Genomic DNA, 20404 nt, shown 5'->3' with positions numbered 1-20404 from the left:
GCAGTTCAGTGACAGCAGTCCTCAGGTAGTTCATTTCTCTGGGAATCAGAACACAAATACAATCAGGCACATCTAATGCAGAAGAACAGTGTAGAATGTCAAGAACTTCCTTCTGGTTTCCTTTCCAGCAAAGGTTCTCGGTGATGTAGAAGTGACATTTCAGAGATCCTTTCAAGCAAACGATTCACACATTGCATGTTGGTAAACGCTGGGGTGCTGTGTGGGTGGTGGCAGAGGTTGGTGTATTGTTGCAGCAGGCACACAGTGCCTTGGAGGTCTGAATCCTCCTGAGAGCCTTTGCCTCGAGTCAGGGGAAACTGCAGGAAGCGATTCCCAGCTGCCCTGAGCTCAGCAGAGATATTCCGTGTTTGTGCCCTGGCATGGCTGTGCTGACACTCCCGTGCAGTGCTGGGAGCCCTGCACTGCTTCCACATGGATTCAAGGGCATGGAATGTCACAGTTGTGGGACTGAGTTGTGTTGAGTGTGATATGGCTTATAGCCGTGCTTTAACATGCACAACTGTCCTGCTCTACTTGAAGCTGTGATTTAAGCCCTGATGTTACACTTGACTAAGTCAGCCAGTCAGAGTAGTGTGTGTGTTATCAGATGGTGTTGAGACCTCTGCAGCTGTGACTGATTCAGAGCAACCTTTGACTGGGATGTGTTACAGGAAGTTCTCCAATGATTATGAATGGTCCAAAGGAATATTTTCTCTTCGTGTGTTTGCCAGAAGGGCATTATAATTGGAATGTGTTCTGCTTTTGATAGCCACGTGTTTCCATGGTGGTCAGTAATTCCAGCTGCCGAGACTGAGAGGACTGTTGAGCTGCAGTGTGTGTAAGATGTGTCTTTGTACCCTGTCCTTTGTCACTGGGTCGTCCTCAGTCTTCGCTGCCTGAAGACTGTGCAGAGTTGCAGCTCTGATGGAAAGATGCCGTGACTGAAAGCAGGGAGGCTTCCACTAGCATATACCCAAATGAAAAAATACAGAGTCTTTAGAATTGAAAACTAAATGTTTTTGAGACAGTTCTCTGTTGGCATAATTAGAGCTCATTTGGCTGTAATTGCAGCTTCTTGTCCACGTTCTCAAGGTCACATCTGCTGGTGGAGCATCTGATTCAAAATTAGTGTTAAAATTTATTTTGATTGAAATCATCAGTCCTCTCCAGTTAATCTGTACCTATAGTTTAATTTTACTTGTGTTTTTTTGTTTGGTTTAGTTACTTGTGTGGGGGTTTTTTTTTTTTTACTGTCCTGGTTGGTTGTAAATTGGAATTGCTGACTTAAAATTGAATACAAATACAACCTTTATGCCCTTTGTGGTGGTTTTGGTAAATAAAACTCTGGCTGTAACAGTGCATGGAAGTTAAAGCAGTAGCTTTTAATTTACCAGATGAAATTTCGCTTGGTTCAGGTCTGAGCTGCAGTGGTAAGTTTGTGTTTGGATGGGTGGGAGGTACTCTGGATGTCTATAAGAATTCATAATAGTTTTGTTTCTGGGGGTCATAAACTTACAGTGGAGTTACACCCACTCCTGGTAAATGTTGGAAATACTGTTGTACTGAGTAGATGGAGAAAGAGCTGCCAAGGTAAAAGTAGGTGGCAGCATCCGTGAAGTGGAAATACTTGGGTGTATTAGAGTGCTCTTGTCCTTCCCTGCAGATACCTTCAGACCTTCTGGATAAGGAGTTTCTGCCTATTTTACAAGAGGAGCCCCTGCCACCACTGGCACTTGTACCTTTTACAGAAGAAGAACAGGTTTGTATCTTTTTTTTCTTTCTTTTAAGACCTCTTTAGATGGTGATTAGTGTAAAGACAAAATGAGGAGTCTTGCCTTTGGTGAGAAAAACCATAATATGCAGTAGATTTTGGGGAAAGAAATTATGGCTGTGTCAGAATTGAGTTTAAGTTCTACGCGTGCTCAATTATTGCCTCAAATTTGAGCAGGTGATTCTTAATACAGTGTTCTGCTGATGGCAGACAGTGTGTTAAACCAGGTTCACCATCTGCAGAGTAGTACCTGTATTTTAGGTACACACCGTTTTTAGCTCAGTGTAGAGCTTGCTGCTCTACAGAGGAGAGAGGGAATTTGTTCACCGTTCAGGCAGACAAGTCCAACCCTTACAAATTTTGGAAAAGGAAGTGAGTTTACAATGTTGTTACTGGAAAAGTAAGGCATAAAAACGAGGAATCTCCCATGCAAGGCAATGAATCTGCTAAATAGCATCAAGATGTTTTTTGTTGTGAAGTATTCACTGCTTCTCAGTAAAGCAGAAGTATTACCTGCAGGAGAGGTGGTGATTTGCTTAGAGGCAAGTGGAGGTGGTGCCTTTGGGTTTTGGTTGCTTTGGGCTGTAAGAGCTGGCTGGGACAGCATAGTCAGGTCTGCTGGGGCTGACCTTGCTTCTTTGCCATGCATGGCCACGTTTGTTCCTTTCCCTCACGTCCGCTTCGTTGCCAATTGTCTCTTGAAGGAAGAGGTACTTTTTTGGGGAGCATATATCAAGCAGTTTGTGAAAGGGGCTAAAACTCCTTCAAATGCCTGTTGGCTTTAATGTTAGCCATTTGGGTTTCAAGTAGTGTATAATTGCTTGTCTGGCTGTTCTCTGAAGACCTTCAGGGTCCTGGTACTTCAGATGCACTGGTGTAAGGACTTACCTGCTCTAAGCTCCTGTGAAGAAACCTTAAGTAACAGCTGTTTGGAGTCCTTTGCATTCTAGTTGTTTTAAACTTGCATTTGGAAACTGGATTCAGGTTTGCTGCTTAATCTTTCTGAATATGCTGCTGAGTTCTTTGGCCCAGTTTTCCATCTGCTTGTGCTCAGACAATGGGCCAGAGTTATAAGTATCCATTTGTTGTTGAAATAGCTTTTGCTTTAGCAATTTCCATATTGAAATAAAGTTGAATTTTCCTGGTGTTTATTGCCTTATCAAAAGGAGTATTGCTGAAATTTCAGAAGGCTTAAGTACACTTAGCTGTCCCCAAAGCATGTTGCTTCTACTGCTCACTGGCATGGGTTCCCAGGGAGGCTGTGGCTGCCCCAACCCTGGTGGTGTTCAGGGCCAGGTTGGATGAGCCTTGAGCAACCTGCTCTGGTGGGAGGTGTCCCTGCCCAGGGCAGGGGCTGGGGCTGGATGGGCTGGAAGGTCCATTCCAACCCCTGAAATTCTGTGACTCTGTGATATATTTAGAGGAGGGGAAAAAAAGAGGCTTATTTCTGTAAAGGAGATTTGTAAACACAGTTTTATTCAAGTTGTGTTGCTCTTTACCTGTTTCTGCTTTGCTTAAGAAATAAGTTTAGAATTAGTATTAATTAATGGTGTCAGGATTAAGTTTAGAACTGGCATTAGTTAATGGTGTCAGGTATTGGCAGGTGCCACTCTCTTTGCAACAGAATGTCTATTTAAAGCTGCTCATGTTCTGATAGTTTCTGTCCTGGAGTCGTCTGAAAGGAGTAGGTGCTCAGCTGCTGCTTCTAGGGCATAGGAATTTCAGGTAAGTACCGTGGAAGTACTAATATTGATCAGCAGCCTTTTATAGACTGCTTCAGCCACTCGTGTCTCCATGGAATCCTTTTCCTTACGAATGTTAGTTGTAGAGAATTTGTAGTGAACACAAGGACTGCAAAGCTGGTATTAAGCTAAATTTAGGGTGACAGTGTTTCTGTTCTTGGGGTGGGAATTTTGGTGTTTGTTTGAATAGAATCTGACCTTGACTCTCTTTTCCTGGCAGAGGAATTTCTCAATGTCTGTAAACAGTGCGGCTGTGCTGCGGTTGACGGGACGCGGAGGAGGAACGGTGGTAGGGGCTCCTCGAGGTCGAAGTTCCTCCAGAGGTCGAGGTGAGCTGCCAGTGGGACGTGCTGCAATGTACACAGGTGTTCCAGGCTAAAGATGCTGGTTGGAGCTGGTGACAGCCAGGTTCCCTCATGCCCAGTTTCTTTTCCCTTAAAACTTTGAGACCTTTCCAATAAGGTGGTGGTAGAAAATTAGTATCGTGTTTAGCGATGGTTCTGCACACTTCAGGACACGTCTGGTGCCTGTGCTCCATGCCTTTTTCAAGTTGCTGGGTGGGGGAATCAAAATGGAAAGGTAGTTTTGAGGTGGACTCTGAAATCGTTTGGTTCAGAACTGTTAGACATAACCTTATTAAAGGTAAAAAAACAATTTGTAAGGAAAAGGGAGAAAAATCCACAAATGTATTTAAAACGTTACTGTTGTAGGAGGTAGTGTGCAGGGTTCTAAAAAATCATCTTTATTCGTTAATATCCTGAGCATAAACGGGAGAAGGTAATGGAAAGGTGCGATGGAATCCGGGACAAGTTTGAGTGCAGTGCTGTAGCTGAAGCCTGCAAATGAGCTGAGCAGTGCCCTCAGGCTGTGCCACTGACCCAAACCAACCTCCAGGCTCTTCTGTCCCAGCATTCCTGTTAGCGGTGCATGAACAGGGCGGATTTAGTTCAGGTTGGGAAGAAGGTAACAGCTTGGAAATATGACTAGGAGTAATCTGTCTTGTAACCTCTGCCCTTGCAGGTGCTCAGGGGAGGTGTCTCTTCAAGCCTTTTCTAATTTAATTCCAAATTACCTTAACTATTGGTATTTTTAATGACGCCTTCAGAAATCACTTTCATGCATAGTTAAGTGCTTGACCAGAATTTTGCTCTGACTCGATGTGTTCTCTCATTTCTGTTGTCATTCCTTAACCCTTTCCTTTTTGTGTCTGTGTTTCCGGTATTTGTGGGTTGTCATCTGTCCCCCTAGGGTTGTTTTCTAGAGAATACATGAATTTAGACATTACAAGACTGCCACTGGATTTTCCTATTGCTTCCCCTTCTCTGTCATTGTAAATGCACAAATGCTCAGGGCTTAATTTGAAATAAGACAGATGTGCATGTGTATAGGTGCAGGGAGACATTGTTGCTTACATGTACCTTGTCATAGTTCTGTTACTCGTTTGAACATTGCTGCTTTTGTTGCTGTGTATTTTTGACGTGTATTGCATCACCACTGTCTGTTCCACTCTCTGGGAATACCTGCACTAGCTGTGTGTGTGGCTGCATTAAGACTGAACTCTGCAAGTGAGAGGATTGGTGCTTGGAGATCAGACACCCACCAGTGTGCTTTCTGGTGTCAGTATCCAGATACTGCAGCCATTTCTAGTTTGGCAGCCCTTGATAAGCTGCTGCTTATCAAATGCAGACTTCAGCTGTACCACAGCAAGATTGCTGTCTTGAAGTAACCCGCACCACAGGAACTTCAGAGAAGAATTTGCATGTGTGCTTAGATTTGCCACTTCAGCTCCCTCAGAGAGGCACAAATCACAGAGCTGTGTTGCCGCGCTGGGAGGTGAGAGAGGCAGTTCGTGGCAGGTTGGGAAAGGCCAGAACTGCTGGTAAAGAAGGGTTATTGTTAGAGCTCTGAATGTGATTCCCTTATCAGGATGTAATGCTACAACATAACACTCAGTGTTTTCTCAGTAGTCACTCCAGCTCTTGCTGACGATTATCAGGTTCAGATGATTTGAAAATGATTACTTTGTGGAAGTCTGCTTTCTTTTGTTGGATTTTCCCTGTTTTCATGCTGCACCACTCACAGGGCATGCCATCCTTACGCAGTGAGCGGTGGTTGCTCTTCAGTTGCTCCTACTAGTTTCGATGAGGTCACAGGGTTAGATGTCGCAGAATACGGCTTCTAATCCAGTGATTGCATTACTGAATCTGTCACTGGTTTGTTGGCAATAAAGTTTGAGTCCTTTCCCTGGACTGGACAGAATGTAAAGGCTGGAAGCTACTGCATGTATTCCTGTTTTTTCACAGTCCGTTCTTAAGAAGTACTAGGAAGAACTTTGTTGAAAAGTTAGTATTTTTCACTTTTTTTTGTTTCATCCCCACTTGATCTCTTGGTTTGCTGGAATTGTTGAATGTTGTGCTTGTTAGTCTGCTCTGACTTCCTTCTACTAAGCCCCAAGGGACACATTTCTCCAGGAGATTCCTTCAGCATTCTGAGCTTTCCCTCTTCCATGGATCCCAGTTGCTGCTCGTTTCTTCCATTTGTCCCCTTTTCCTCCCATGGGCAATTAGTCTTGAGCTCTAGGCATGATGACTCTTCCCAAAGTTTCTGTATCTAAGCAAACAAATTAGGACTTCTGCCAGGACAAACTCTTAGGATTTTCATAGTTATACATGTGATGTTCTTGCAGTTAGGGGCTTTGTTTCCACAGTTGCTTATGAAAAGCTGAGTTAGTACTGTTGACACCTGACTTACAAAGCTAATGTTGCTTGCAAGCAAGCAGTTCTGGTTTTTTAAGTTACTTAAAAGAACTGGGAATTTCTTTGGAATTTGTTCCCTAAATGAACTGCTTCACTTAACAGATGGAAAAGGCTTTTATTGCACTGCAAGATTGCCTGAGTTCAATAGGTTATCTGGTGTTTTCCCACAAACTTTACGTCATTGTATGCAAGGAAGCTGCTGCTTATCAAATGCAGACTTCAGCTGTACCACAGCAAGATTGCTGTCTTGAAGTAACCCGCACCACAGGAACTTCAGAGAAGAATTTGCATGTGTGCTTAGATTTGCCACTTCAGCTCCCTCAGAGAGGCACAAATCACAGAGCTGTGTTGCCGCGCTGGGAGGTGAGAGAGGCAGTTCGTGGCAGGTTGGGAAAGGCCAGAACTGCTGGTAAAGAAGGGTTATTGTTAGAGCTCTGAATGTGATTCCCTTATCAGGATGTAATGCTACAACATAACACTCAGTGTTTTCTCAGTAGTCACTCCAGCTCTTGCTGACGATTATCAGGTTCAGATGATTTGAAAATGATTACTTTGTGGAAGTTGCTCTGATTTCTGTTTTTAAAAAATGAAGTTGTAGTCTCTAAAGAAACTAAGTACTTGCACGTGACTCTTCTAATTGACTTGTTTTCTTGGAGCTCCCTGTGGTGTGCAGTTAAGCCCTGTGCTTTGTGCTGACTGGACTGGAATGTCAACGTTCAGGAATAAGAGCCTCAGCTGAGGAGAGATTTAAATAGTCCCTGGAATGGGCTGAAAGCTTACAGACACCTTGTTTTGTAGCTGTTCTCCTTTTTGGTTAAGACTCTTATGAAGGGTCCTTTGCTTCCCGTTAAAGCTCTTTCCCCTCCCACCCTATTTGCCCTTGGTAATCTGTCTTTGCTTCTGCTGGAAACTGTGCAGATTGTCTGAAAGTGGAAAGTTCTCATGCCTGAACAACAGTAGCTGAACTGCTGCTTTTCCCACACAGTATTATTGCTGTGATCCTAGATTCTAAAGTCCAGCTGGGCCACAATGTCAAGAACTTGCTGCTTGTATTCCGTAGGTTTAGGGTCATTGTGCAATGACAGTTAGGATGACAGTTTGTGCTGCTTCTTGCCCTCTTGCTTGTCTTGTACTTTTGCTTAAATTCATACTTACCTGGTTTTCGGGGTAGAGACTTCTGGCTGTTAGGACTGTAATATCCAGTGGGTTGATATCCTCATTCTGAGGTTTTAAAGGAATTTCTGAAGTACAGTTGACACAGCTGCTCCATTCAGATCCTAAAGGAAGGGTTTATTGACATTGATTGACTTTGCATTCAGTGCTTTATGCAGCATCTATGCTTAGAAAGTCTGCTCCTCCTGTGCCAGGCATTTTTTTCCAGAAGTGACATTCTGTTTAAAATAAGCCAAGAAGTGCAGAAACAGAATGTCCGTGTGCATATAAATGTGCATTTTTATCCTCTCTACAAGCATCTTTCATGCAGTTTCTTACCAGTATTAGCTGTGTCCTAGTGTGCACTTTCAGGTCAGATCCATTTGCGTAGTAGTTGCTGAGTAACAGACTTTGCACATGGCAGTTTTCCTTGACTAGCTGCTTTTCTTCTGGAGCTTGGTAGGATCAGTTTTATGCTTCCCAGAGAGTGGTGTGCTTGGTTTGTGCTGGGGTTGCACATGTGTGTGTGCTGGGTGCTGCTGTTGAGCAGGCCTGGGCTGTTCCCACACGTGGACAGTGTCTTGTCGGGCGCAGTGGCGGAGTGTGGCAGCACCGCAGGCAGAGGTGCGATCAGCACAGCTGGGAGCTGAGTGCCACGGCCCCAAGGGCAGTCTGAAACTGAATGGATGGACATTTTTTGGCCATTGTGGTGGTTGAGCGTAACTGACATAGTGATAAAACGTGGTACGGGGGGGGGTAAGTGGGGAGGAGCTTCTCAGGTGTTGTTTTCACACATTTTTATAGTGGCCATGGCCATGCTGTGGTTAAAACAACTGATTCTTCCTCCTGTACAGGACACCTGCTTTATTTGTGGATGAAATCTCCCGTATCCCTGGCCTTCTGGCCCTGCTGGTCTGTCTGCAGTCAGTGTGCACTCATGCTTGCTCACACTGCAAGGGTAGCCCTAAAGATGTTGCTGCCGCTCGGTCTAAAAACCAGAAGAGCATAACGTGTTTTGTTTCTGTTAGAAAAGTGTATGCAACTTTCAACCTCTGCTACCTCAGACATGAGATGAGCCAGTTCCTTTGTTCTGACTCCGTGAACTGCTTTTGATTTATTATCTCCTGTGAGAGGAAGGATGAGAGCTTTCCTGTGATAAAGAAACTAGGCAAAGATTGCTATTGCATGAGCTGCGTAAACTTTCCTGGGCTTTATTTGTGAAGAGTAACAGCTTGGAGTCCTTTTCCAGGACTTCAGGAGACCTATAGTGCCTTAACTGAATAAATACCATGCTGTTTTTGATGTTGTATCACATCTTCATTTCTTGCCTCTGCAGCTTGTTTTGCGTTCATGACTATGGTAGTATCAGACTTGCCCTAGTGAAGGTGTTTGAGTTTCGAGTACCATCGCAGGTCTGATACTGATCTCTCCTCTTGCCTTGAGTGCTCAGTCAGCTCCTCTACCTCCCCTGAGTTTGTGTAAGAACAGCTATGCTGACTCAGGCAAGGGCTCACTAGTCTAGCAACAGTCGAAATACAGCTAGCTGAATTTCAGCAAGGCATTTGACACTGTCTCCCACAGCATATTTGTACAAAAACTGACTGCTTGTGGCTTGGGTGGGGGGATTCCTTGATGGGTAAAACAACTGGCTGGATGGGCAGGCCAAGAGAAATGTGGTGTATGGAGCTGAATCCAGTTGGGTCCAGTCACCAGTGATGTTCCCCAGGGCTCAGTGTTGGGGCTGGTCCTGTTTAACATCTTTATTGGTGAGCTGGACATAGCAATTGAGTGACCTTCAGGAAATTTGTAGACAGCATGAAGTTGGGTAGGAGTGTGGATCTGCCTGAGGGTAGGAAAGCTCTACAGAGAGACCTGGACTGACTTGATCAATGGGCTGAGGACAACTGCATGAGGGTCAGTAAGGCTCAGTGCTGGTCCTGCCCTTGGGACGCAATAGCCCATGCAGCTCCAGGCTGGGGGAGGAGTGGGAACAGAGGTATTGGGCACAAAGGGCCTTGGCAGTGCTGGTGGCACAGCTCAGTGGGAGCCAGCAGTGTGCACAGGTGGCCAAGGAGGCCAAGGACATCTTGGCCTGGCTCAAGCAAACTGTGGCACCAGGACTAGGGCAGTGCTCATCCCCCTGGACCGGACACTGGAGAGGTCCCAGCTCAGTGCTGTGCTTTGCTTTGGGCACTCACTGCCCAAAGGCCATTGAGGCACTGGAGCGAGTCCAGCCAAGGACAACGAGGACAGCAAAGGGCTAGAGCACATGGGCAAGGGTTCATGGCTCTCCCCAACCCCCTGACAGGCTGGGAGAGAGGTGGGGGATGTGTGTGTCCTGCCATGGCTGCAGGGAGGGGATAGAGGGAATGGCCTTGAGCTGAGCCAGGGCAGAGTCAGATTGGATGTGAGGAGAAATGTTTTCCCTGTCAGGGTGTTTAGGCTCTGGAATATTGCCTAGGGAGGTAGTGTAGTCACCATCCCTGGAGGTGTTTCAGAGGTGTCTGGATCTGGTGCTGCAGGATATGGTTTAGGGTTTAGAGCAGAGTGACAGGTTAATGGTTGGACTTGCTTGTCTCAGAGGTCTCCTCCAGCCTTGTTAATTCTAAGGCACCTTGGATTGAGTAAAAACACAAAGGTGAAGAGGCTGAGATTCCAGGTATTTGCAGCTCAGTGTATTTCCTGAACCTGATGTGGACTCTGTGTTTAGTAAATGTTTGTCCAGTCTCCATCTGAATTTAAGCATTCCCCAAACTCTGTGGTATGGAAGCCTCCATCTCTGACAAGGAGGAATGGCTTTGCCATGGAATGGCTTTGCTGGTGCTAGGAACAGGATAGTTTTGTCCAAAAGAGGGTATTTAAATTGTTCCTTTTACAGCCTGCAGCTTGTTCTGCCCGATACAAAGTCAGCTGTGTATTTGAAGAGCAGAACTGAGTTATCTGTGTATCAGTTTTTTCTTCTTCTCTGCCTGGAAAGCAGCTTCTCTCCCCGCTTTTCCCTCAAGAGATTTGGTGTAGAATAGCAGAGAAACTGTTGCAACTGCCTTGATGGTTTCCCTTTTTTTGAGCCTCTCTTCAATAGACACTGAAACATGGTATAATCCCTTGATGCATCCAGGTGTCTTTAGATTTTAGATGTAGAGGCTTTTTATTTTCTTCAGAGACTGCAGGGATTGCGGTCTATTCTCGTGGTGTTTATTTCATGTTTCATTTGGTCATTGTCTTATTCCTCTGGGTCCCTGATCTCATCCTTTGAGGTGTTACTTATTTCTTGAAGCCAGAAGAGACAGAAAGGACTGATGTTTGTGATAGTCTCACAGCCAAGAATTCCTGTTATCAGGGGCTTTTTGGGTTTTGAACTTGACTATAGGGACTGCACATGTATGCAGGAAAATCATTATCCTGGCAACCAGCTGATTGATGTCTCACTTGTTCCTCTTTGCGTGAGGTCCTTGAAGTGGTAAGTTAGCTGATTAAAAACCTGTCATTTCTCTGGGTGTAGCACTGTGTGAAGCAGTGTTTCTCTTGTGGTTGTGGAAGTTTCACCCCAGCCATTAAGCTAACTGGTGCTGGAAACTGTCTTGGAAGTGTGTGGGTGTTGTTTTTCAGTTGCATGGTGGTGGCTTTTCTTATCCAAACTGCCCATGCCTTCCCAGACACTGAAGATGCACTTTGAGATGCTTTGCTTGAGTATGTGTCTAACTTTGGCTTGACTTGGTGCTTTGTAGCTGCTTACAGGGAATCATTTATTGACAAGTGAGGAGGATAATACTGAAGCTATAGCTAATGGGGTTCTTCATTCTGACTTACCAATACCCATCCTGTGATCCTTCTTTTCTCCCCATGGGTCCTGGGTGAGATTTCTGCTGGGCATGTCTAGAACTTGGCAGTGGTGGAGCTTCCTTCTCCTTTATTAGCCTTGATGGCAGTAACTGGGAGCCCATCTGCAGTGCAGCATCCCCATGCTGGGGTCTGCTGTTGAAACATCTGACTGGTAGGAGTGCAGACTGCACGTGTGAACAGTGCACCCTTGCTGGGGAACTTCTCGTGGGTAAGTATGTTTTCTGTGTTTTTCTGCATACTGTTTATTTCAGAGCTGTCTGCCTGTTCTGTTTGGTCCTGTGCTTCTTGATAAGAATTTTTACATAAGACTCTTCAGTCTTTATTCTTTTTTTCCTTTGCCCCAGATAATTTCACTGGAACTTAATACTGCAAGATTAGTCCACAGGGACACCAGGAAAGGGAAACCTACCTGACTCTTTCAACTTCTCTTATTATTTATACAAACACTTGTGTTTTTTGTCTTTTCAGGCAGAGGCCGAGGAGAAAGCGGTTTCTACCAAAGAAGTTTTGATGAAGTGGAGGGTGGATTTGGGCGAGGAGGGGGCAGGGAAATGCACAGATCACAGAGTTGGGAGGAAAGGTAACACAACTCTAGCCCTTAAAGATTTTTACACACGTGTTCAGCTTCCATTTGTGCCTTTTGACTTCAAAAAAAACTTTAGGAAAGGTGATTTAGTTGTATCTCTGAGTGAAGTGTCTGAATTTCTAAGATGGAGTCAAGACAGTAATGTTTCCAGAGACTCAGGAGCAAGTGAAAGAGCATTTTTCTGCAAATAATTTAAGAGAACATAAATTTTGACAGTTGCAGTGGAAATGGTGGATTGCTAAAGGATTCACTTCAGTTTTAGTCTTGACATTGCTGACAGTACTTAGGGGCACATTTTGGAGCGTACCCTGTTTCAGTCTTCCTGAAAATTTCAGTTGTCACCTGGACTGCTAAAGATACTGTCCTTCAGTCTCTGACTTTAGAAAAGCCCCCTACTGAGTCAAAACCCCAACAAAACCCATGCCTGAAATGAGTGGAGAAGTTCCAAAACCTTATTTGAAACTTTTATTCTGCCTTTCTAGGGGAGACAGACGCTTTGAAAAACCAGGGCGAAAAGATCCAGGTATGGTTTTGTCACTGTGTGGGCAGCAAATGGGAGGGAGGAGCAGGGTGTGTTTGGGGAAAGGGACCTGTCCCCATGTAAACATTTCTTATTGCTCCAAGTGTATTGTTGACACAAGGCTCATGACTCTGTGCCAGGTTACCTAAATGTGCTCTCAAAGTGTTGGTTCTCTTATTTGTGTTGTTTTCACTACTGGGCTTTTAAATGTAGACAAGAAAAAATCTACAGTAAGTAGGTTCTGTTTATTCAATTCAGATGTGATGTCTGCAGCTGGAACCAAATCCCTGTACCTCTGTGAAAGGAGCCTGTGCTGCTGAACTGGTGTGCTGTGGCAGGATGTGTTTTCAGTGCAGCTTTTAGATGTTTCTGGCATTGCTGTTTTGGTGCCTATGACTTCTAAACTTTGTGGGCTGTTAAGTTTTTTGAATACTTGCTAGTATGCGGCAGATTCCAGTGTTCTGAGCTTCATGTGCTGGTGGATTTACTGTTGATCAAATTAGTTTTAGTCATCATATGAACCTCCTGTTGGCTCAGGTTGCCGTGGGGTCCCCTATGTCCCTGTTGTGAATCTGAAGTGCTTCACACTGGCTGTGTCCAGGCAGGATGCTGGACCCTTCATTGTGGCCCTGTGCATCTGTTTGAATGTTAAGCTGAGCTTGAGTCTGAGTGGGTTGTCATCTTGGAGAGATGGAACATACCCATTTAGGTGGAATCTGTATTCTGAGAGTGGTGAGAACATGGGAGGAAGTTCTGGTTGTCTGGTGGCTGCAGTGACGTTTGCTGTGTGGGACATGCATGCGTTGGTGTCTGATATGACCATGCTCTCCATGTGTGTCCTGCTGCTCTTGCACTGCTGCTTAATTTGTGGGACTCCTATCAATGTCTTACATTGGTAGGGAACGTGGAAAAAACACTTGCAAGACCTACTTGAAAAGCATTGATGCTGACATGAGGGTGGAAAAGAGAAGGGATCTCGAGACTGTATTGGTCACCAGCTGAGAAAGACAGGGCAAAGGCAGTGTAACTTAGTGTGTTGCTCTCCAGGCTCCGCAGTACTCAAATGTTTTTCCATAAAATTAAGTTTAGAAACAGGTTTTGAAAGTAACTGTGATAAAATGAAATCTGTCTGAGGTCTGGAGTAGGGGGAGGCAACACTTGAACAGTTTGGAATGAGAGCTCAGTTGGAACAAAGACTTGGGCCTTCTGCCTCATCCTCCTTCCCTGTGTGGGGTGTTTGTGGAGGGCTAATGCCTATTTCCCCTGACCCTACACCAAAGCAGGTTTTTCCTAACCTCCTTCACGTTGTGAACACACTTCAGTGAACAGTTTTGGGGCTTGCAAAGATTTCAGTTAACCAGTATCTCATCAGCAGCTTGAGACCCATTTTTCCTGCTGCTGCCCACCTGGGTGAAGTGAAAAGGAAGCACATTTGGTGCTCTGTTATGTTGGTGTCGATGAGAGTTGCTGTTTGTGCCATCTGGGTTTCTGGGAAGTGTCTTTTGCCTTTGAAAGATAACTTTAATACTTGACTGTTCAAGTATAAACGCCTAATAGGCACTGCTTTTGTTGAGAGCTCGGAAATAATTATCCATCATTCTGTTTTCCTTTGGCTTTGTAAATTATGTAGGAGCTTCAGAACAGTGTCTGAATTGCAGTGGGTTTGTGAGGCACTTAAATACAGAAGTCTCATATATAGTTTGTTTTAATTTTTTATTTTAAAATTGATTCAAGTGTCTCTAAATATTTTTGTGCTGTGTGTACAGGCAAATATATTGATGTTAAAAAGCATAAAATATAAATGGATGCAGTTCTACTTCTCATATATATGGTGCATCCTTCTGGGTCAGATGTACTTGAGACAAGCAATGTGGAGGTGAGAATCTGTGGAGTGTATAGGCCTTTAAAAATAAAAGTACATTCCTTCATTCAGAATAGTCTCTTTTCCACTGCCACATAATTTATTCAGTGTTTCCAAATATGACAAAATTTCCACTGCAGCACATGTCATATACATCCAGGGTTTTTGATAGTGTCTTCATAGGCTTGTTCTGAAATGAGAAGTTCTCTTGTTTGGCAGAACAAAGAACGGGAGTCAGTAGTCACAGTTTTGCTTAATAAGCACAGCAGGAGTGCTTTGCGCTGCCACGAGAGCCTGGCAGGATGTTCTGGGACCAGGATGCAGCTCCGTGTGCTCCAGGAGCTGGGCGAGGAGGGACGCTGGGCACTGGGCGAGCAGAGTCCGCGCCCAGCGGGTGTGGGACCACCTGCTCTGTCACAGGCTGGTTAGCTAGGATTGTGTCAGCTTTGGGTGTTTTGAGATCTCCCGGGGTCGGTGCCGTTCCATCGTAGCCTGGTGAATCCAGGAGGTAGCTCCTCTCATTGCCAAGATCTGGTCTCGAGACTCTTGCACCCGACGTTGTCCCGGGCGGCTGCTCTGGCCTGTCCTCAGTGGGCACACCAGTTCTCTTTACTCTGTGTGTGATGTTGTGATCAAAGGGACGGGAGTGCAAGAGAGAGCGCGAGAAGATGGCAGGGCAGGCAAGGAAGGAAGGTTGTGAAGAGAACCTGAAAGTTGAATGTGATAATAATTAAAAAAGCACACAGTTCAGAGTCTGCTCTCTCTATTCTGTGAGGCCAGGCTCAGAGAGCTGGAAGCTGTCAGCGTGCTGCCCGTTGATGCGGATCTCCTTGTCAGTCCTTGTTGGACTCTTGGAGTCGGCTGCAGCCGGGAGCTCAGGTACAGTCTTGTCAAAATTCTCCATCTTGATCTGATATTCTCCTTTGGCATTGCGGGCTAGCACGGGGGCAAAGTGATGGTACAGCATGATCTCTGAGGGCAGGTAGGATGTTCTCCTTTGACACGTTTCGCCCGTGCCCTCCTGCACGGCTGACAGGAAGACAACCAGCTCAAAGTGGTGAGGAGGTTCTCTCTGGAGGAGAGCAGCCAGTGGGCTGGAGGGAGTGATGGAATGGTAGTAGGTCAGCGGGAAGGTGAAAAAAGGACACTCATCCACAGTAACACTGTCGAGGTGGAAGTCAATGCTTGTTTGGTGCAGCTGCCCGTTCTCGTGCTCCTGGTAGAGTATGGCAGAGATCTGGACACTGGTCAGGGGGCTGGAGCGTGTGTTGGCCACCTGGAACATGAGGCAGGGCTTGCCCTCGGCGCGTGTCAGCACGGCGGAGCGCGTGAAGCGGATGGAGAACGCCCTGTTCTTGGGCCGCGCGATCTTTGCCACAAAAGCACCTGCACCACAGGAGAGAGAAGAGAGCAAGCTGGAAGAGCACCGTGCCTGGGCTGCTCCCTGCCACCCCCAGCTCTGCCAGACAGGCCGAGGCTGGAGGGACAGTGTGCGGACACTGCCGGGCTGGCATCACGCTACCCCACTCGTGTTTAGAGAAGCATAGCCCTGACATGCTGTTTCCTCTGAACTATGTTTACTTGGAAGTCTTTGGAAGTGAACTGCAGCTGTAGGAATAGCAATTAGCTTGCCCCAGCTCACTGTAGTTGGCAACAATAACCGATCTTGTTGTGCTGCTACTGTAGGAGCTCTTTGTAATACCCAGTAAAGCAACCTGTGTGTTTTGGAAGTATTTCAAATTACTTTAAACCTGAAAATTATTTTAAATGACTTAAAATACCTCCAAAGGAGCTGCGTAACATTGGAAGAATTTTCATGACGTTGGGTGTTGAGGGCTACTTAAACACTGATCAACAAAAATAGTTCAGCTAGGCAAAAGTAAACCTTAAAACAAACTGACTTTAAATATTGTAATTATACGGGAAAAAACTTGGAGAGATAATGGTATAAGAAATAAGTGAGAGTGGTAAGGCAGGTATTGCCCAGTGAACAGTGGAACTCTCAAGTTCAAATCTGTCACCTGATTTGTCTTTTGTTAATGAAAGGGATTTGCCTTTAGCATTACACGGCCGAAATCTCACCATCCTTGTAGTGATTGCCTCACTTGTTCTTTCAGGTATCAGAATGATCAGTATTTATTTCTAGCTCCATTCTGAAATCCAGTTGTTAGCCCTATTTAAAGATTAAGCTTGAAGGATTACCTGTGATGAAGGCTTCCAGCATGAGCCCCAGGACCATCTGGATTGCCAGCAGAGCAATAGCACTGGGACAGTCGCCACTGGGGAACATAGTGCCGTAGCCAATCGTGAGCTGCGTCTCCAGTGAGAAGGAGAAAGCAGCTGTGAAACTGGTGATGTACTTGACACATATAGTGTGGTTGTCAGGTGGAGCATCATGGTCCAGCTCCAGATCCCCATTCATCTCAGCCAGCAGATACCAAAGTACTGCAAAGACTAGCCAGTGAATGACAAAAGAGGCAGAGAAGACAAGCATCATCCATCTCCAGCGCATGTCCATTAGTATTCCCCATGCGTCTCGGAGGTATGCCAGACCTCTGCCTTGGGCACCGTCCATCTGGAATGTGCTGTGTCCATCCTTGGTCACCATCCTCAGGTGTCTCTGAGTCAGGAGGGGAGCGCTGGATTTGGTGTTATTGCTCTCTGTCATATCTGTTGTCATCTCTAGAAAGGAGAAAAAAAGGAAAAAACTGATTAAATGAAGCATATTTGTGTTTTGCCTAACATTCACAGTTTTTGACACATCAGCAGGGGTTGAAGTACTGTGGCCAACAAAGGAGGGCTTATACATTGCAATCCAGAGAAGATTAAGTCAGGAGCCTGGAGAGGAATTTACCACTGTTTGTGGTAATACTTTGCTAAAAAAGATTAAAAATCTGACTTCTTCTCAATTTTCCCTGCTTAGTTATTTAAATATAACTTTCTTACTTTGCCTTCCTAAATTTACGTTGAGTCACAGGCTTTGATTCTTTGGGGGTGAGTGGGATGGGCCTAGGCATACTGCATGTGAAAAGAAACTGAATGTTGTCTGATTATATCAGGTTTTGTAGCCTCTTTTTGGCAGAGGATAGTAATTTATCAATACTGTTGTGAATACTATTAGCAACAATACTCAGAAATAATGTTTATTTCTCTAACATATTTAAGCATCTTAGGGGAATGCTGTGGCTTAGCTTTCCTAAGCTCAAGAATTGTCTGCTGTCTGCACCCACCGTGTCCTGCTAAACAGAATTACAGAACTCAAGGGTGAGCTGCTTATGGGAGTCTGAGGCTGTGTAAGGATCAGGTGAAAAGAGAGAGACCAGTATGAAAGATAAACTGTGACATAATTTGTAGTCTAGTCTGTCTGACCGGCCTAATTTTTCTTAGTGACCAAGTAAGAAACTGGGACAGCAGATATGTGGGAATTAAGGGGTGAAGGTGGAATTGCAAGCATGGGAAGCAAAATGTGTACCTGTGGTATGTGATGTTTAGGGCTCCTCTCTTTGCCTCAAAGCTTGCTGAATGTGCCAGAGGTACTGAGTGTGTGGCAGAATGTGTGACTCAAGGGTTCCACTATTTGCTGGGCAATACTTGTGTATTTGGTCAACTTTGGGTTCTTACCAATTTTGACCTTTCTCTGAATGATAACTCAGTCTTGATACCAAATTTTAGTAATTGCAGGGCATTCTTTTCTCTCTTAGTGTCTACTGAGGTTTGAGGATTGACATCCCAGTGAATATTTAGTGGAGTTTTCATTTTGCTTAGCTTCTGTAGGTTCTCAAAACATCTAGCTCTTTATTCTCTCCATTCCGTAGTTAAAGGGGTAGGTGATAGCCTGAGTGGGATTCATTAGGTTTCCTCTCATTTTAATTTTTCAGTTCATATCTCCTAGAAGGAATATTTTGAAACCACTCTCTGTGCCAAAGAATACAGGGAGCTTAGCAGGGTTCTCCTGGTCTGTGGTACCAGGCCACTTCTCTTGGGGGGTTCTGGTCATAGTCCATTCTGTTTATAGCATGACTCCCTCACCCTCACTGAGCTTGCTCTTTGGTCTCCTGCATAGCTCCTTCAATGACAGTGCTCAGTCTTCTGCACTGTTAGAATAACCTGAGTGCAACTTCAGCTGCTTCAGGAACCAGATGGTCAGTGACTTGAATGTAGAGCAGAGTCCTTGCACTAAGATACAGAAGAGCCTTTCAGAATACCTTGGAGGAGCTGTAAAATGGGCATCTCTGAATGGGAAGGATGCTGGGGACCATGCTAAAAATGAGCTGTGGACAATGCCTAGGTTTTGCCATCTTGGAATAAGCAGTGCTCACAAGGAGGACTGCGTTGTTTGAATAGAGGAGAACCATGACAGAACAAAATGCCTCTGGGTGCATCACACCTTCTTGGAAAAGCCAAAACAGCAAGCCAGCAGAAGAACCAAACTAACAAAACACAACCAAACCCCCAGACTTGTGTATTTATGTCTGTTCTCATGATACTTTAAGAGCAGCATCTGCTTAATAGCCACTAAATAATCTGGATTTGCTGAACAAACACATGTTGTGAAAATGAGTCCGACACTGATTGGTGACAGAAGTCCTTTCTGCAGTGTTATGAGAAAAAGGGAAAACATACTTAATATGGTATATGTTTCTTGGCTGTGCTTCACATCTTCCACACGTGAGTGCTAGGGTGAGGTGTGAGTGCCATAGATTTTACTTGGATCAAATGCTGTCAGCAGTGCAGAGTTTGGTTTTGTTGATTGAGGAGGTTTTCAGGGGGGTGATTAATCACTTACTATTGATTTTAAACTCGGAGAAAATTTAGTCGGTGTTCACTATCAGGTTCTTTGGGATCTTTTCAGTGAGGGAGGATGGATTCCTGACAGATTTCAGAAGTACTTGAGAAAGAGAACCTCCGTTTGCCCCCAGGAGCACATTTCAGAACTCTCCTGTGTGGTGGCTCCTCCAGACTCCCAGCAGGAAAAGTTGCCTGCTGGAGTTATCCAGGTTATGCACTGCTCTCATTTTGATACAGTCCTCAGTTTTTTCTTGTCTAGGACTGTTTAAAATGCTAGTTACCTATTTGGGTGGCAGTGTAGCATTGGAAATGTGTAAGCTTGAGTTCTGGAACAGGTTTTTTGCAAACTCTATTGATGGCTTTAAGAGCCACGAGTCTCAACTTCTTGGGGTGAGAAAAATGGATAAGAAACTGCAAATAGGCTCTGAGACCAGTGCAGCTGGGTGAGAGATGAAAGAAAATTGCCTCATGAGAAATATTTTACCCAGGCTGGAGGATCAGTCCTCAGTATTCTCAAAAGCAGAGACAACCTAAGAGTAGATGTGACTTTGAATTTGGAAAGAACCATTGTCTTCTGTCTGTTCCTTTCCTTGCCCCCTGCAGTAAAAAATACAAATTCTTTCTCTCCTTGTTGGTGATAAATTAATTAAGTTGTAAAGTACAATTTGGTCCACCTGATCCGATCCCCTGCCCGATTTTGATGTCTCCACATTAATCCCAGTTTCAAACAGTGCCTGTTTTAGGGAAGACATTCAACTCTGATTTCAAAAGAAAAATTCTGTGTTGTTTGTTGGAGAGTGCTTGTCTCCACTGCAGCATACATCCTGTTTCCAGTCCAGGTTTGTCCAGTGTTATCTGTTAACCTTTTGGCTATGCTGTTCATCTGGTTTTGCTTTTCCTGGTTCCTGACTTGTGAAACTTGTAGCATTGGGGTGTTCCTTCTCCTTCCATCTCCCAGCTGATAGCCCTTGACTGGAAAGACAGGAACTGTCAGAAATTTCTTTTCTAAACCTGTTTTTGGCACGTTCACCAGTCTTTTATCACACATTCGTGGTGTCTAATCCTTCCTTGAAATGAAATGGTTATCACCAGCTCCAGTGTAGATGTCTTAGGGTTTTTGTTTTTCAGTGTTCTACCACCTTGTCCCTCATTCTGGTTGCTTTCCTCTCTGCACTCTTCTAAAACAAATCCAGGTAGTGTGAGTACTAACGTAGTGACAGGTTCCCTTCTCCTTGCAGTGGGAAAGGTTCTGAGCTGACCTGGCTAGCTAGTGGTTTGTGTGTGATAAAACCTTGCCTTGCAGCTCCAGGGGGTTGCTTGCATTTCTGAAATGCACGGTCTAGCACACTGATCTCCCGTGCTTTGCCTTTTTGATGCATATCTTT

At 44.9% G+C, this 20404-nt stretch overlaps 2 protein-coding genes across 2 annotated transcripts in view; one reads left to right on the top strand and one right to left on the bottom strand.

Moving 5' to 3' along the window:
* LOC103800587 (PERQ amino acid-rich with GYF domain-containing protein 2-like) overlaps positions 1 to 20404 on the top strand; it is a 55521-nt gene that overhangs the window by 2742 nt on the left and 32375 nt on the right. The window contains 4 exon segments of the mRNA XM_009072968.1: positions 1664 to 1759; positions 3734 to 3842; positions 11733 to 11844; positions 12333 to 12373. Coding sequence (XP_009071216.1) covers positions 1664 to 1759; positions 3734 to 3842; positions 11733 to 11844; positions 12333 to 12373 — 358 coding nt within the window.
* Positions 14995 to 16911, bottom strand: KCNJ13 (potassium inwardly-rectifying channel, subfamily J, member 13). The gene is made up of 2 exons (XM_009072967.1): positions 16434 to 16911; positions 14995 to 15617 (listed from the first exon to the last, which is right to left on the bottom strand). Exons 1-2 carry the CDS (start codon positions 16909 to 16911, stop codon positions 14995 to 14997), a joined length of 1101 nt encoding a protein of 366 aa, XP_009071215.1.

The sequence above is a fragment of the Acanthisitta chloris genome, unplaced genomic scaffold, assembly GCF_000695815.1.
Source record: "Acanthisitta chloris isolate BGI_N310 unplaced genomic scaffold, ASM69581v1 scaffold5614, whole genome shotgun sequence".
NCBI classification, from domain to species: Eukaryota; Metazoa; Chordata; class Aves; order Passeriformes; family Acanthisittidae; genus Acanthisitta; species Acanthisitta chloris.
Note: the sequence above shows the minus strand (reverse complement) of the source record. Positions and strands in the feature narration are given on the sequence as shown.

Coding starts and splice junctions, on each gene's coding strand:
- KCNJ13 (XM_009072967.1), bottom strand. CDS start 16,911: ATGACAACAGATATGACAGAGAGCAATAACACCAAATCCAGCGCTCCC. Junction 15,618..16,433: donor GCTGGAAGCCTTCATCACAG/GTAATCCTTCAA, acceptor CCTGTGGTGCAG/GTGCTTTTGTGGCAAAGATC.